Genomic DNA, 13,782 nt, shown 5'->3' on the forward strand with positions numbered 1-13,782 from the left:
TCCGTTCCAATCATTCTTTAAATAAAAAAGATATTCGTTTTTTTGTTCAATAAATAAAAAGATATTCAAAGATATGTTTTTCTTAAGCAAACAAAGATTGACATAAACTTTTTGAATAACAACCCTTTTTTGTGTGTGATTATTCAGGAGTATCAATATCCCAGTTTGTAAAGGAAGCTTTATGAATGCCCCCAAATTATAGACATTCCACTTTGAGTCTCTAAACTTTCAAATCGTGTCAAATTTTCTCATGTTAGTTTAAACTATAAACCTATCTTTCATTGAATTTAGAGTTATCTTTGCCAGTATTGTACAATACAACTTTGAGTTTGTTGCAGATGTGTACATTTTTTCCTCCCAAATCAAGTATTAAAAGTTTAAAACACCATATTTTCCTAATTTGTCTTGTTAAGTTAATAGAGCATTTCGTTGACATATCACGTTCCTAAGAGTAGGTTGTGATAGCATTAACGGTTAGAAAGATATTGACACAAATTAAAAGTTCACCGGAAATCAAGACCAAAATTTAAAATTCAAAGGATAAAGTGGAATAAGATCAAAGTTATGGGACGAATGTTTACTATTTCCTAAATTATTATTCAAGTAAGAGCTTAAAGTGTTTTAAAAGAGTACAAATTCATAATTATCCAATCAAGATTTTAATTAAATATGTGGAAGCCTATGGGTATTCAATCAAGATTTTACAAGAGTTTATAAATTTCCGAGCGTAGAGTTTATAAGATTTTAAAGTATTTCATAAAACTCTATATTCAATAAAATATGATTTTAGAGCATTTTAAAAGGTGGAGGATTTTAATGAATGTGGAGTGGTTTTATAGTGTTTTTTTTTTTTTTGGTTAAGGGTTTTATAGTGTTTTTTTAGACTTCAAGAAATGAGGTCTCTCCTAAAATTCGAAATATTTCTATTAAAATTTACATCACATGGAATCTATAAAACTCCCTTAAACACCATAAATTTATAAATCTTTTAAAATCTTTTAAAACCCTAAAATTTCCTTCTAATATAATCTCTCTCTCCCTAATATAAAAAAAGCTCTCTCTCCCACTCAAACATATAGAACCACTCAAACACCCTGGGAAGTGAGAGAGAAGTAAAGAGGAGAGAGAGAAGCAACGGGAATGGGATTTCTTGGGAGCTCAACGATCCCATTGGGACTGGGAATGGGAGGAGTAGTGAGCGAGCATTGCTGGGAATGGGGGCGGAAGTACTTGGGGTACGAACTCTGCAGCGTGAAGGACTTCATGTCGTTGGCGCTGGGTGTAATCAGCGTCCTTACTTGGGGTGTCGCTGAGATTCCCCAAATCATCACCAACTACAAAGTCAAATCCACTCACGGCCTCTCTCTTGCTTTCTTGATGACTTGGATTCTCGGGTAATATTCTAATGGGTTTAGGGTGTAGGGTTTAAGAGGCGGACTACAGTGTACTAACCAACTAGCTTAACGCAGGTCTATCTACTAGTTACGTCAATGTCATTCCAAATACTTTCGAACACAAAACCTCGGTGTATGCATAAATATTATTTACCACTTGAATTATAAGTGTTTTTGTCAAACTATACTATCCAAATGCAACCTTGAAGTTCTTGTAGTTTATCTTTTTGGCCAAATGACAAACCTGGGATTGTGTTTTTCTACGATTTTCTTTTTCGTAGGTCCTTGCACTTTTGATATTGATGTAAGATTAATTGCTTTGTAATAGTCCAAGAGTATCTCACTCTCACCAATCCATTTGTTCTTGATGATTTTGTATACTTTTTGAATTTTTGAATGTGTTTGGATCATTCGTTACATTATCAAACCGGAATTTAAATTTCTTATTTGGACCTGTAACTAATTTTATATCAAATTCTTTTGCAGAGACCTGTTTAACCTTTTTGGCTGCCTGTTAGAACCAGCTACTATGAGTGTTTAATGTTTCATTGTTTTCATAGCTTTCGAAACTTTGTTTAAGGTTTTTAGCTTTTACTTAATGTTGGCATGGAAATGTATGATTCTTGATGATTTTGTGTCAACTTTACGACCAAAGCACATATGCAGTACACATTCTCCAGTGCTCGTTAGGACTTATGCGGTAGACATGTTTCCTTTAGTCACTATTAGTTTCGTTAATTGCTGATGGGAAGACCAATACTTGTGACATGGCTTCAAAGAAGACGACATTTTGTTTTCCTTTCCATTGGTGTGGTAGCGTCGTGGTTTTTCTTTATGGTCACGATTAACTCAGGGACAAGTTTGTGTTGGTCTATCTCGGCGTTGTGTAATGCGCGCTCATTTGGGCAGTTTATATTCGTTTGGTGACTAACTGCCTTTGTATACTTGCTTATGCAGCTTCCAACACAATACTATACAGCAATGGTAGGAATGTCGACTCAAGCTGCACTTTGATAACCAACCAACATAGGTTTTTTAATTAAAATTTACTTCATGTCATTAACAAATAAGTTGATGTGATCTTTCACTGTTTTCTTGGTATGCAGTTTTATACAGCAACCACATCAGTTCTTTCTGCACAGACCATATACTATCGTTACATATATCCTCATCTTAAGTACAATTTGAAAAAGGTTAGAATCTGGCGTCCTTGTCTCCTCTTATATAATGTGCAGTCTTTAGGCACTCCTTCATGTTTTCTTTTATGTTCATTTCAAGTTTATTACTTCGGGTTCAGAGAGATGTTCAAGTTCATCTCAGAGAGACTTGAATATCCTAATCCCTGAAGTATACAACAGTATTATATAACTGGTGCACGTAATTTACTTATGACCGGTATATTTGCTTATTGAACTACTTTATGATTTAGGTTTCTTTTTTCCTTTTACCTACGATCGTTATATCAAAAAGCAAGCGAATACATCTAATGTACTTATCTGTAATTTAGGGTTCCAAGTCCAATCCGGCTGAGGTTCCAGGAAAAGCTAGTGGCAGGATGTGATTGACACCCCCTCTGCAGGAAATGTTTCAAGTTCACCCATTCTTTGTCCCAATATTTCTCCCGGACGAGAATCATACTACATGTAACTGATTTTTCCCATCAGTCATAAATTATTCTCTTATAGTCTTGCTTTTAATAATTTAACTGATGGAGAATTCGATTTGGCTCACTAAAGTAAAATGTGCATTTTCTCAAGTGCGTCTGATTTTCATGATAGAGCTTTTGGTCAATTGCTCACCCTTGCTACATATACAAGCTTAAAAACTTGAAACAAAATGTTGCTAGCTGAAATAGTTGGCAACATTTTTACAGAACGTCTGAAACAATAATCAGATGCATTCTGACATGAAATTTTAAATTTGCAGTGTAGTGATCTATCAACTTTTCATTGTTGACAATCATGATCATGTAATTGGATACTTTTTTCTTATGAATTCATCAGATCGGCAAGATCTTTATCAAGGAGTTACGCCTCTACAGAAGAATTTCATGCGGCACAAAGAACAACTCGTACATTGAATCACAATCGAAATCCCAATGAAGAGCCCTTGCTTGGTGCACTTGCATCTACACAATCTGCACCATCTAATAATGTCAAGAATACGCTATGTGTGGTGAGCTCTATACTGCTGATTGTAACATTTATATTCTGTTGTTATAATATTGATCTTACGATGTAAACTTTTGTCTATTTGACTTTAGGTCTCGCTGATGACCTTATTTGGCACTTTTAATCACCGATCAGTTGATTTAAGTGTTGAGAATCCAAATCGAGGAGTAGTGATACAAGTAGGAAGACGGCGGTTGCAGGTAGTTGACATTCCAAAGTATTAATTTACTTCAATTTTATTAATCTTAAGATTCTATCAAGAAAACAGGTTAAGCAGCATTGTTCTTGTTGCACAGAGCACTAGTGTTTCCCATTAGACAGTTTATCGTTAAGCAGTTTTCGCTTTCGGTTGCCACTTTATCTTTTCTCATCATCATCGTCATCATTATGTTTCTCAACTTTCGAGTTTGGACAAAAGGTTTAAGCTTCGGTCAATGTCTTGCTCATTATACTTATGTTTCCAGTTTTCTGATAGGTTTTTTTTTTTTTTTTGTATAAACCTTTCCAACGTGGAAGACTGAAAAATTAAGCTCTATTCTTTTCTGTTGAACTGCTATTTGAATTCAGGTGAGTAGTGGGCTGCTGCGAGAAACGGGTACTAAAGATAGCGGTGGGATAGGAAGTTTCCTTGGCTGGGGAATGACAGCTATTTACATTGGCGGACGGCTTCCTCAAATTTACTTAAATGTGAGTAGTATCCTTAACAGTAGTTAATTTCTTCTGCGTCTTCTGTCTTAGTTGTCTGAGCAATGTTAACTTCTGATTCTTGATCAATTGTTTTTTTTGCAGATCCGGAAGGGCAATGTTGACGTAAGCATTTTCACCTTCTTTTTTGGAGTCAGTAATGGGTGGAAAAATAATTAATCTGTGTTTATGTTAGGCATAAGATCGAGCATCAGGGTTATGAGAATCGTTGGAGGGATATAATTTTCCTTTATAATTTGCAGGGACTTAATCCTTTCATGTTCATCATTGCTATTGTTGGCAATACCACTTACATCGCAAGGTGAATATTGCTTAACCCTTCATAGTTCTTTTTCTACTGTTTAGCCTTTTGGTTTACAGCCATTAACTTTAGCGTAAGCTCGAAAGTTACTGATGTATTTTCTTACCAAAGTGGGAATATTTCAAGTGTTAGTTTTAGTCCGTTTCACGAACGATTGTGGTTCCTTGTTGTGCAGCATTTTGGTGAACAGCATGGAGTGGTCGAATGTCAGACCGAACCTTGCGTGGCTGGTGGATGCTGGAGGATGCATGCTTCTGGATATTTTTGTATCCTTATTATATCGTCACTATTTCATATGTTTCTTCAAACAAATATAGCATACTTTTTTACATAGTACATGCTTTACATACTGCAAAGATTCGTTATTACAGTTTCCTTCGAACGTTGAACTTTTTTCTTGCAGAACAAGTGCAGTATCTTGAACAATATGAAATTCTTGTACCTTAATGTCATTTAGATACTATTTCAGTTCTTCCGATACTGGAGACGCCAAGACGTAGAGGGTACGGATAGACACTCCAATGCAGCCTAGTGAATGAAGGAATACCATAAAAATTTGAAGGTACCTATCCCTCTCTCTCTCTCTCTCTCTCTCTCTCGTTGCATCATTTCGCTTAAACTTTGTTAGGTTCTGATGAAAACACTTCACAAACTCGAAGACAGGGAACGAGTTCACCAGGAAAATTGATGAACCAAAGAACACAAAAATATCTTGGGTTGAGTCGCGGACAATGTCGCTTTCTTTAAGACGTTTCGTGGCTCTGCCTAAGGTGTGCAAGTAGTCACAACTGCCACGCCGTCCCCAGGATAAAACAACCCAGTATCACCACTGTATAGATCTTCCTTTGAACTGAGGAAGATCCAAAGCCTTCACCCACTTAACAACTCAATGTTCTCCAAGTATTTCTCCAATTTTTTCAGTGTTATATACCAAACCATAACCCTAGCATTTATATACTATTGTTGACCCTAAAAACTACCAAGCCTACATGGCGCTCAGGCAGTGTAACTAATGAGCTAACTACGTCATTCGGTTATGTGCGGGGCGTGCCAACTCGACGGCCGATCTCGGCTAGTGAGTAAAATGAGTTGATGTTGCGTTGAGCGCGCTGCTGACTTCTTAATCTTGCGACTACGGCTGAGGAAGAAACATGTCTCGGCCTTCGAGTTTTAAAGCCTGAAGACAAGGCTGCTAGTTCTGCGAAGTTCATTATCAAATTCGGCTTTCAACGTGCCAAATGTAGTAACCTGTAACACCTCACTTCGCCGAGAAGGCTAATGAGATGACTTCTGCCAATAAGGATTTGAAAATCCTTCTTGACCGAGACTTGGATAGATAACCAGTCGGTCTCGTCGCAGTGCTATTTATCCAAACTGAAGGTGTTTCGCGTTCGGCTGATTCTACGGCAACAATGCTGTTTATCCAAACTGAAGGTGTTCGTCGGTTGCCTTCACAGTGCTGTTTATCCAAACTGAAGATGTGTTGGCAAAAAAGAAAATAAAAATCTCAAGGTTGTTGAGAAGCTTCGCGTAGAGCGAGAGTTTGCACAAGGTAGTTTGTATGTTGAATTGGAGGGGAACTTTCTGTTGCCTGCGACTCTGTATTTATAGCATAATTCCGTAGAAACCAACTGAAACTCAAACTCATAAAATTAAGGCTGATCCATGGCATAGGTTAAAGCCTATCTTCCATATGGCTGGCTTTTCAAAGATAATAAAAGCCCATCTTGACTTATCCCATCGTAATTAAAAGCCTAGCCTAGCTAGGCTTTCTTTTCTTGTCATAATTCCATCACCCATCCATGCATCCTGATCCCATTTAATGAATTTCAAACCATTTTAAATTCATTTCTAACTACTTGTCAATCTGTCATCATCACCACACGCCAGATATCTCAAATCAATTTGAACTGTACCACTTGCTTGGGGATATAATCTGCATCCTATCTATCCCGTTTAAGAATATGCCAAGATAATTCATATTAAAAGATAATATTATGATAAAAATCATAATATTATCCTTTAACAATAACAAAAATTATCTCCATTTTTCCATCTGACGGTTGAGAACTATGCTTACTCAACGACCTTGATTACATAGGCCGATGATGAAAATTTGGGTCCAAACAACTACTTAGAGAGATATTAACGTTGGGATAGTTGAGGAGAAAATGCTCACAAAATCCGGCCATTAAAACAAGAAGCAATATCAGTTAGTTGAGAAAGAATAGGTCTTCTAAATAAAACATAACTTTATGTTGGAGAAAAAAAGGATTCTCCATAAAATTAGGAATCCAACGTTAACCTATCTGACTAATTCTAAATTTTAAATAAACATACAACCGCAACAATCCCCCACTTGGTTATTTAAACTTGGAACTTTAAGTAAACTGTAATAGAGTCGTGCATAAATGATGGTGTTATTCAACTTGAACCAAAACATAGTGACATCGCTTCATAATAACAAGAGTAACACTTAGTTTTGAACTCAATCTGTTTGTACCATACTTGACCAATCCCGAAACTACCGAGCACCGGCCAACGCTATACTGTCAAGGACCCAGAAGAGTTCCCCTCTGACCAGGAGGCCAATCACTACTCGACACGTGTCAAGATTAGAAGCCAATCAGAGCGCAGCACGTGTCAACATCAAGAACCAATCATAACATGACACATGTCAATGTGACAAAGCTACAAGTTTTTCTATAAATAGGGGTCATTCCCCCACAATATTGCCTAATGCCATTTGTGTTAAATTATTCACAAGAACTCACTAAATTGAGAGCTTGATCCTTTGTACTTGTGTAAGCCCTTCACTACTAATAAGAACTCCTCTACTCCGTGGACGTAGCCAATCTGGATGAACCACGTACATCCTGTGTTTGCTTCTCTGTCTCTATTCATTTACGTACTTATCCTCACTAGTGACCGAAGCAACCAAGCGAAGGTCACAAAACCTGACACTTTCTGTTGTACCAAAGTCTTCGCTGATTTTGTGCATCAACATTTGGCGCCGTCTGTGGGAACCGACACTTATTCCTACTCTCTTCAGCTGTGTCAAGCTGGTTTCTATCATTCGTACACTTTCTTTTGACCAGGCATCCCTCTCCAACATGGGAAGCGAAGGAAGCCACAGCACACAGAATGACACCCCCCTTGCACATAGTGCGAAACAACGAAAGAAGGAAGGAAAACGAGTTCTTCTTCAAGCTAAAGTCGATGAGTTGGAAGCTCAGAACAACAAGATAGCAATGAGGAATGAGGTCCTCCAGGAGCAATATGAGAAGCTCTTCGAGACACTCCACGAAGCTAGGCAAGCTCAAACACGCGAGCTTGTTGCCCCCGTGGAAGTCAACCATCAACTGGGTGCCCTCCAACATGGAGGGTCACATGCATTCGACATAGATATCCCTGATAGGGAACAGATTACCCCTCGACTTGATAATCAACATGAGGCTTCTCTTAACCCAGTTGCTTCGACCCGAACCATGAGAAGTGGAGGGAGACACCTCTTTGCTGAAGGGGCAGAAGGATCGAAAGCCGTCTTTCGCGATTGTCGGGATTTCCTGAAGCAACGTCGAGAGAATTCCATCCATATAAGCTCAAAGATTAATGACCCAAGGATTTCTGAGAGACTCGGTCCCCTGCCACGGCCCAAGCCGGCCACCAATTTGGGGAATGGGCAACAAGTCCTAGAGAGACATGAGGGTACAGGGGACTCAGAGGTGTTCCGACAGACATACCCTGGAAGCCAGTACAGCGAGTCCAGGGAAAAATCACATGCCCTTAATCAAACCTTCCTAATTCCAAGAGGAGATGGAGATTTACGAAAGAAAGCTCCAGTGACACATAACTCCACTCAGGACCCCCTTGTCCTACAACTTCTTGAGGAAGTAAACAAGTTGAAGGCTGAACGTCAGGCTGAAATACCTGACTGGAACCAACCCAGGCCTGGCCCTCTTACAAGGAGGATCCTCAACACCCCCCTTCAAGCAAAGACAAAGCAGAAGCTTGGCTTGCAACTTTATACTGGGAAAGAGGACCCGATTGAGCACCTTAACCTCTTTGAGTCCACCATGGCATACCGGATGCACACCGACGAAGAGCGATGTCTTCTCTTCCCCTCCACCCTCTCTGGCGGAGCTCTAAATTGGTATTGTCGTCTTACACCTGAGACGGTAGACTCATTTGAGGAATTGAGGAAACTATTTGTTTCCCAACACATTTTCCAAACCGATCGCTTGCACTCTGCAGATGACTTGTACACTATCCGCCAGAAGCCAGACGAGTCATTACGTATGTATGCTGGCCGCTTCAGCCATGAATACTCCCGGTGTGCCGAGGCAGACGACAAGACTGCCCTCAAAGCCTTCACGGCAGGCCTACGTGATTGTTTCTTTAAATACATGATCAATGCCAATACTTGGAAGACTTACTCTGAGGTGATGGCGCAGGCTTATAACCATGCCTCCGCCGAGGCAAATACATATCAGGAGAAACCCCCTACAACCATCCTTTATCAACAAGTGGGAGGTGGAAGCCAGACTCACCTAAATGAGAAGACCTCGACTTCCCAAACAGCAGTGGCACCTCCCCATGCCTTGCATAATGCTTCACCGAATCAACAGACATATCAATTTCAAGGCAAGAGGAAGGATTTCCATCCTCACCACTCTCCTTTCAGTAAAAAGAGTAAGGGACACTATCCCGATAACCAAGGGTATCGCCACAATAACGCTCGCCCCCAGGCAGTCAATGCAGTGGGTCAAACCCGCGTCAAGATACCCCCTACCCCAAGGTATGAGACATACACGCCCTTGAATGCCACATGCGCGGTCATTTACCCCAGCATAGCTCACCTGATACCAAAGCCAAAGCCGAGGCACCCAGATTACACGCCCCCGAATAACGCGGGCACGTTTTGTTGCTACCATGAGCATAACGGCCATGATAGCGAGAAATGTATCATCCTCCGTGATCGTATTGAAGCTTTGGCACGAGAAGGAAAAATTGATCAATTCCTTCTTCACCCTCAAAGGGATAACCGTAACCAACGCCAGGTGAATGTCATATATTCCATAAGCGGCGGCACACCCATATCTGAATCTTCCAATAGGGCCATGAAAAACAGTGAACGAAGTCTGAGGCCTGGTCACCAAGTGTTTCACGTGGAAGACATCAGGGGAGGGAAGTATCAAAAACCTAACTGGGATCCGATATGTTTCTACCCTGAGGAAGAAAGAGGCATCATCTACCCTCATAACGACCCATTGATCGTGGAGGCTCACATAGCCAACTTTGATGTTCGACGAATCCTCGTAGACACAGGGGCTTCGGTCAATATCATGTTTGCCGAAGCTTTCAGGGCACTCAGTGTAGCTGAACACTTGCTCGATCGCTCGATTTCTCCTCTGATAAGCTTCTCCGGTGATATCGTGCAACCCTTAGGGAGCATACATTTACCCTTTACTATTGGTACAGGCCCTTACACGGCTACCATTACCACTAACTTCCTAGTGGTTGACTGCCCAACGGCATACAATGTCATCTTTGGGCGCACAGGCATCAATGATCTCAAGGCTATGGTATCCACGCATATGCTGTTGATGAAATTTCCAACCCCCCATGGCAACGGCTACATCAGAGGAGATCAGCTTAGTGCACGATCATGTTACAACACTTCAGTTAAGCAACAACACTTGCCCGGACCTAAGGAAACCCTGTCTGTACATGACCAAGTCACAAAGACCAGCCTAGATGAAGCGACCTTGGATCTTCCTGATAGCAACAATCAACCCGATGATCCTCGAGATGACTCTTTCACCCGGCAAGCCCAACCTGCTGAAGAGTTGGAGAAGGTACCTATCTCAAGAGATCATCCAGACCGCATGGTGAATATTGGCACCACATTGTCACCACCCCTTCGGTTAGCATTGATATCTTTTTTGAAAGAGAACACTGAAGTCTTCGCCTGGTCATACGAGGACATGCCAGGCATCTCTCCCGATGTCATCTGTCATCGTTTGAGTATTGACCCCAAGATCAAGCCGGTGAGACAGAAGCGAAGATCTTATGACGCTGAACGATACGAGGCAATGAAAGCAGAAGTTGAAAAACTCAAAGGCATAGGCTTTGTCCGCGAAGTCAATTACCCAACATGGGTAGCAAATGTGGTCCTTGTTAGGAAAAATCCGACCAAAGAAAGTCTTTCGCTTCAAAAGGTCTTGTGGAGGATGTGTGTTGACTACACCGACCTAAACAAAGGGTGTCCGAAAGATAGTTTCCCTCTTCCTCTTATTGACAGGCTTATAGACTCTACGGCAGGGTGTGAGCTCTTGAGCTTTATGGACGCTTATTCAGGATACAACCAAATCCTCATGAACCCCTCAGACCAAGAACACACGGCCTTCACTACAGACAGGGGACTATATTGCTATAAAGTCATGCCTTTCGGCCTAAAGAATGCAGGAGCAACTTATCAGAGACTGGTCAATTCAATGTTCGCCGAACAAATTGGGAAGAACATGGAAGTTTACGTTGATGATATGCTAGTCAAAAGCAAACATGCTGACCAACACATCACCGACCTATCTGAAACTTTCACCATTCTAAAGAGGTATCGAATGAGGTTGAACCCCAACAAATGTGCCTTCGGCGTGGGCTCTGGCAAATTCTTAGGCTTCATGATTAGCCAACGAGGCATTGAAGCTAACCCTGAAAAGATCAAAGCAATCCTCGACATGAAAGAGCCAATAACTTCAAAAGACATCCAAAGCCTTACTGGCAAGGTGGCAGCCTTAACCAGATTCATCTCTAAGGCCACGGACAGATGTGCTCCTTTCTTCAAAGCACTCAAGGGAAATAAGAAGTACATTACATGGACGGAGGAGTGTGCCAAGGCATTCAGGAACCTCAAAGAGTACATGAGTAAAGCCCCTCTGCTCTCCAAACCAGAAGTTGGTGACACTCTCATCATCTATCTATCGGTTTCGGCTTCAGCAGTCAGTTCTGTTCTTATTCGAATGGACAGTGGTGTCGAACGGCCCGTCTACTACGCTAGCAAGGCCCTACAAGATGCGGAGACACGATACTCCAACATTGAGAAATTAGCTCTAGCATTGGTCATGTCTGCTCGGAAACTTCGCCCTTATTTCCAAGCACACGCCATCATCGTGCTTACCAATCACCCTCTTCGACAGATACTCCAGAGTCCTGACACGTCTGGACGAATGATCAAATGGGCGATAGCATTGGGCGAGTTTGACATCTCCTACCAACCAAAACCAGCCGAAAAAGGCCAAGCAGTAGCAGATTTCATCGCCGACTTCACATATCCTGTTGACATTGCTTCTACACCTGAAGCAGTAGCTTCATTACCATCGGAAGCTCAGAAAGTAGAATCAACGACCTCAGCATGGAGTCTGTATGTTGATGGCTCATCCAACCAACAGGGCTGTGGAGCGGGACTAGTCTTGACTACGCCCGACAAAGTAGCAATGGAGTATGCTCTTCGTTTCAAATTCAAGGCATCAAACAATGAGGCCGAGTATGAAGCCCTTCTAGCAGGATTACGTTTGGCCAAACACCTCGGGGTTAAACAAATTGATATTTTCAGTGACTCCCAATTAGTGGTCAACCAGGTTACCAACAACTTTGATGCTAAGGACAGCTCCATGGCAGCATATCTTGCGCAAACACAACTTTTGCTCAAGCACTTCCACTACCAGATCACCCAAGTTCCTCGAGCGGCAAACAGTCATGCAGACGCCCTGGCTCGCCTCGCCTCAGCTGTGGAAGACAAGATTGGAAGAAAAATTCATGTCGAACTGTTGACAACACCAAGCACCATGGCCGCAGAAGTATGCAACTTACAACAGGGGGATAGTTGGATCACCCCGATCTATAATTTCCTTGCTCATGGCACCCTCCCAAATGATAAAGTCCAGGCTAAGCAAATTCGATACAAGTCTACCCGCTACCTGATCATCAATGATCAACTCTATAAGCGAGGTTTTAGCCTGCCATACTTAAGGTGTCTTACGCCTGCCGAGGCGGAAATCGTCCTTCGGGAAATACATGAGGGAGTCTGTGGAGATCATGCTGGATCTCGGTCCCTAGCACACAAGACTTTTCGCCAAGGATATTACTGGCCAACACTCCACCAGGATGCCATCAAAGTATCCCGCTCATGTGACAAATGTCAACGATATGCAACTATTCCTCATTCCCCTCCAGAGCCTCTTACTCCTATGATCAGCCCTTGGCCCTTCGCCCAGTGGGGACTTGATTTGATCGGCCCAATGCCGGCAGGGAAGGGCAAAGTCTGTTACGCAGTCGTTGCAGTGGACTACTTCACAAAGTGGGCCGAAGTAGAACCCTTGGCAACCATTACTGAGGCAAAGATAGAAGACTTCGTGTGGAAGAACATCCTTTGTAGATTCGGCATTCCCAATGCGATAGTCACTGACAATGGGCGACAGTTTGACAACAAGAAGTTCAGGTTGTTCTGCTCTAAGTTCAACATCAACTTATGCTTTGCCTCTCCAGCTCATCCCCAGTCTAATGGACAAGTTGAGGCCATCAACAAAATAATCAAGCGCACTTTGAAAACCAGCTTGGACAAAGCTAAAGGTTGTTGGCCAGAATTTGTACCCCAAGTTCTTTGGTCATATCGCACTTCATATCGGACTTCAACAGGAGAAACTCCATTCTCACTTGCCTTTGGCACAGAGGCGGTTGTCCCTGTTGAGCTCGAGCAAGCAACATTCCGAGTCCAGAACTACATTCAAAGTGAAAATGACAAGCAACTCACCCTCAACTTGGATTTAGTCGAGGAACACAGAAACCAAGCTCACTTGAGGAATGTCGCCTACAAGCAGCGCATCTCCAACTATTATGACTCTAGGGTCAAGCCTCGTTCTTTCAAAATAGGAGACTGGGTCTTAAAGAAAAGATTACTCTGCGACAGAGTCCCGAGTGAAGGCACACTTAGTCCAAACTGGGATGGACCGTATGAAGTCATTGGCATCAGTCGCCCTGGCTCTTACACACTTAGAAGCTCCGATGGCAAGACCCTTGGCCATCCATGGAACGCTGATCACTTGAAGTACTACTACAAATAGACTCACGATGTACAAGTGTTGAGCTATAGCCGTTCGGCATCCTATGTAATGAAGGCCATTTGGCAATGAATTCAATAAAGAGGTAATTT

At 41.8% G+C, this 13,782-nt stretch overlaps 1 protein-coding gene across 1 annotated transcript in view; it reads left to right on the forward strand.

Annotated features, from left to right (window-relative positions):
- The first annotated feature begins 1,094 nt into the window (after positions 1 to 1,094).
- The window catches only part of LOC139191514 (vacuolar histidine transporter YPQ3-like), a 28,837-nt gene continuing 16,149 nt past the window's right edge, over positions 1,095 to 13,782 (forward strand). Inside the window, exons 1-12 of the mRNA XM_070812398.1 lie at positions 1,095 to 1,394; positions 1,881 to 1,929; positions 2,352 to 2,378; positions 2,501 to 2,587; positions 2,902 to 2,951; positions 3,398 to 3,569; positions 3,658 to 3,765; positions 4,133 to 4,252; positions 4,355 to 4,375; positions 4,513 to 4,571; positions 4,747 to 4,837; positions 5,029 to 5,133. Of these exons, the coding sequence (XP_070668499.1) occupies positions 1,141 to 1,394; positions 1,881 to 1,929; positions 2,352 to 2,378; positions 2,501 to 2,587; positions 2,902 to 2,951; positions 3,398 to 3,569; positions 3,658 to 3,765; positions 4,133 to 4,252; positions 4,355 to 4,375; positions 4,513 to 4,571; positions 4,747 to 4,837; positions 5,029 to 5,103 (1,113 nt within the window). The 5' untranslated portion in view covers positions 1,095 to 1,140 and the 3' untranslated portion in view covers positions 5,104 to 5,133. The remainder of the gene's footprint in view (positions 1,395 to 1,880; positions 1,930 to 2,351; positions 2,379 to 2,500; positions 2,588 to 2,901; positions 2,952 to 3,397; positions 3,570 to 3,657; positions 3,766 to 4,132; positions 4,253 to 4,354; positions 4,376 to 4,512; positions 4,572 to 4,746; positions 4,838 to 5,028; positions 5,134 to 13,782) is intronic.

This window comes from Malus domestica, chromosome 14 (genome assembly GCF_042453785.1).
Source record: "Malus domestica chromosome 14, GDT2T_hap1".
NCBI lineage: Eukaryota > Viridiplantae > Streptophyta > Magnoliopsida > Rosales > Rosaceae > Malus > Malus domestica.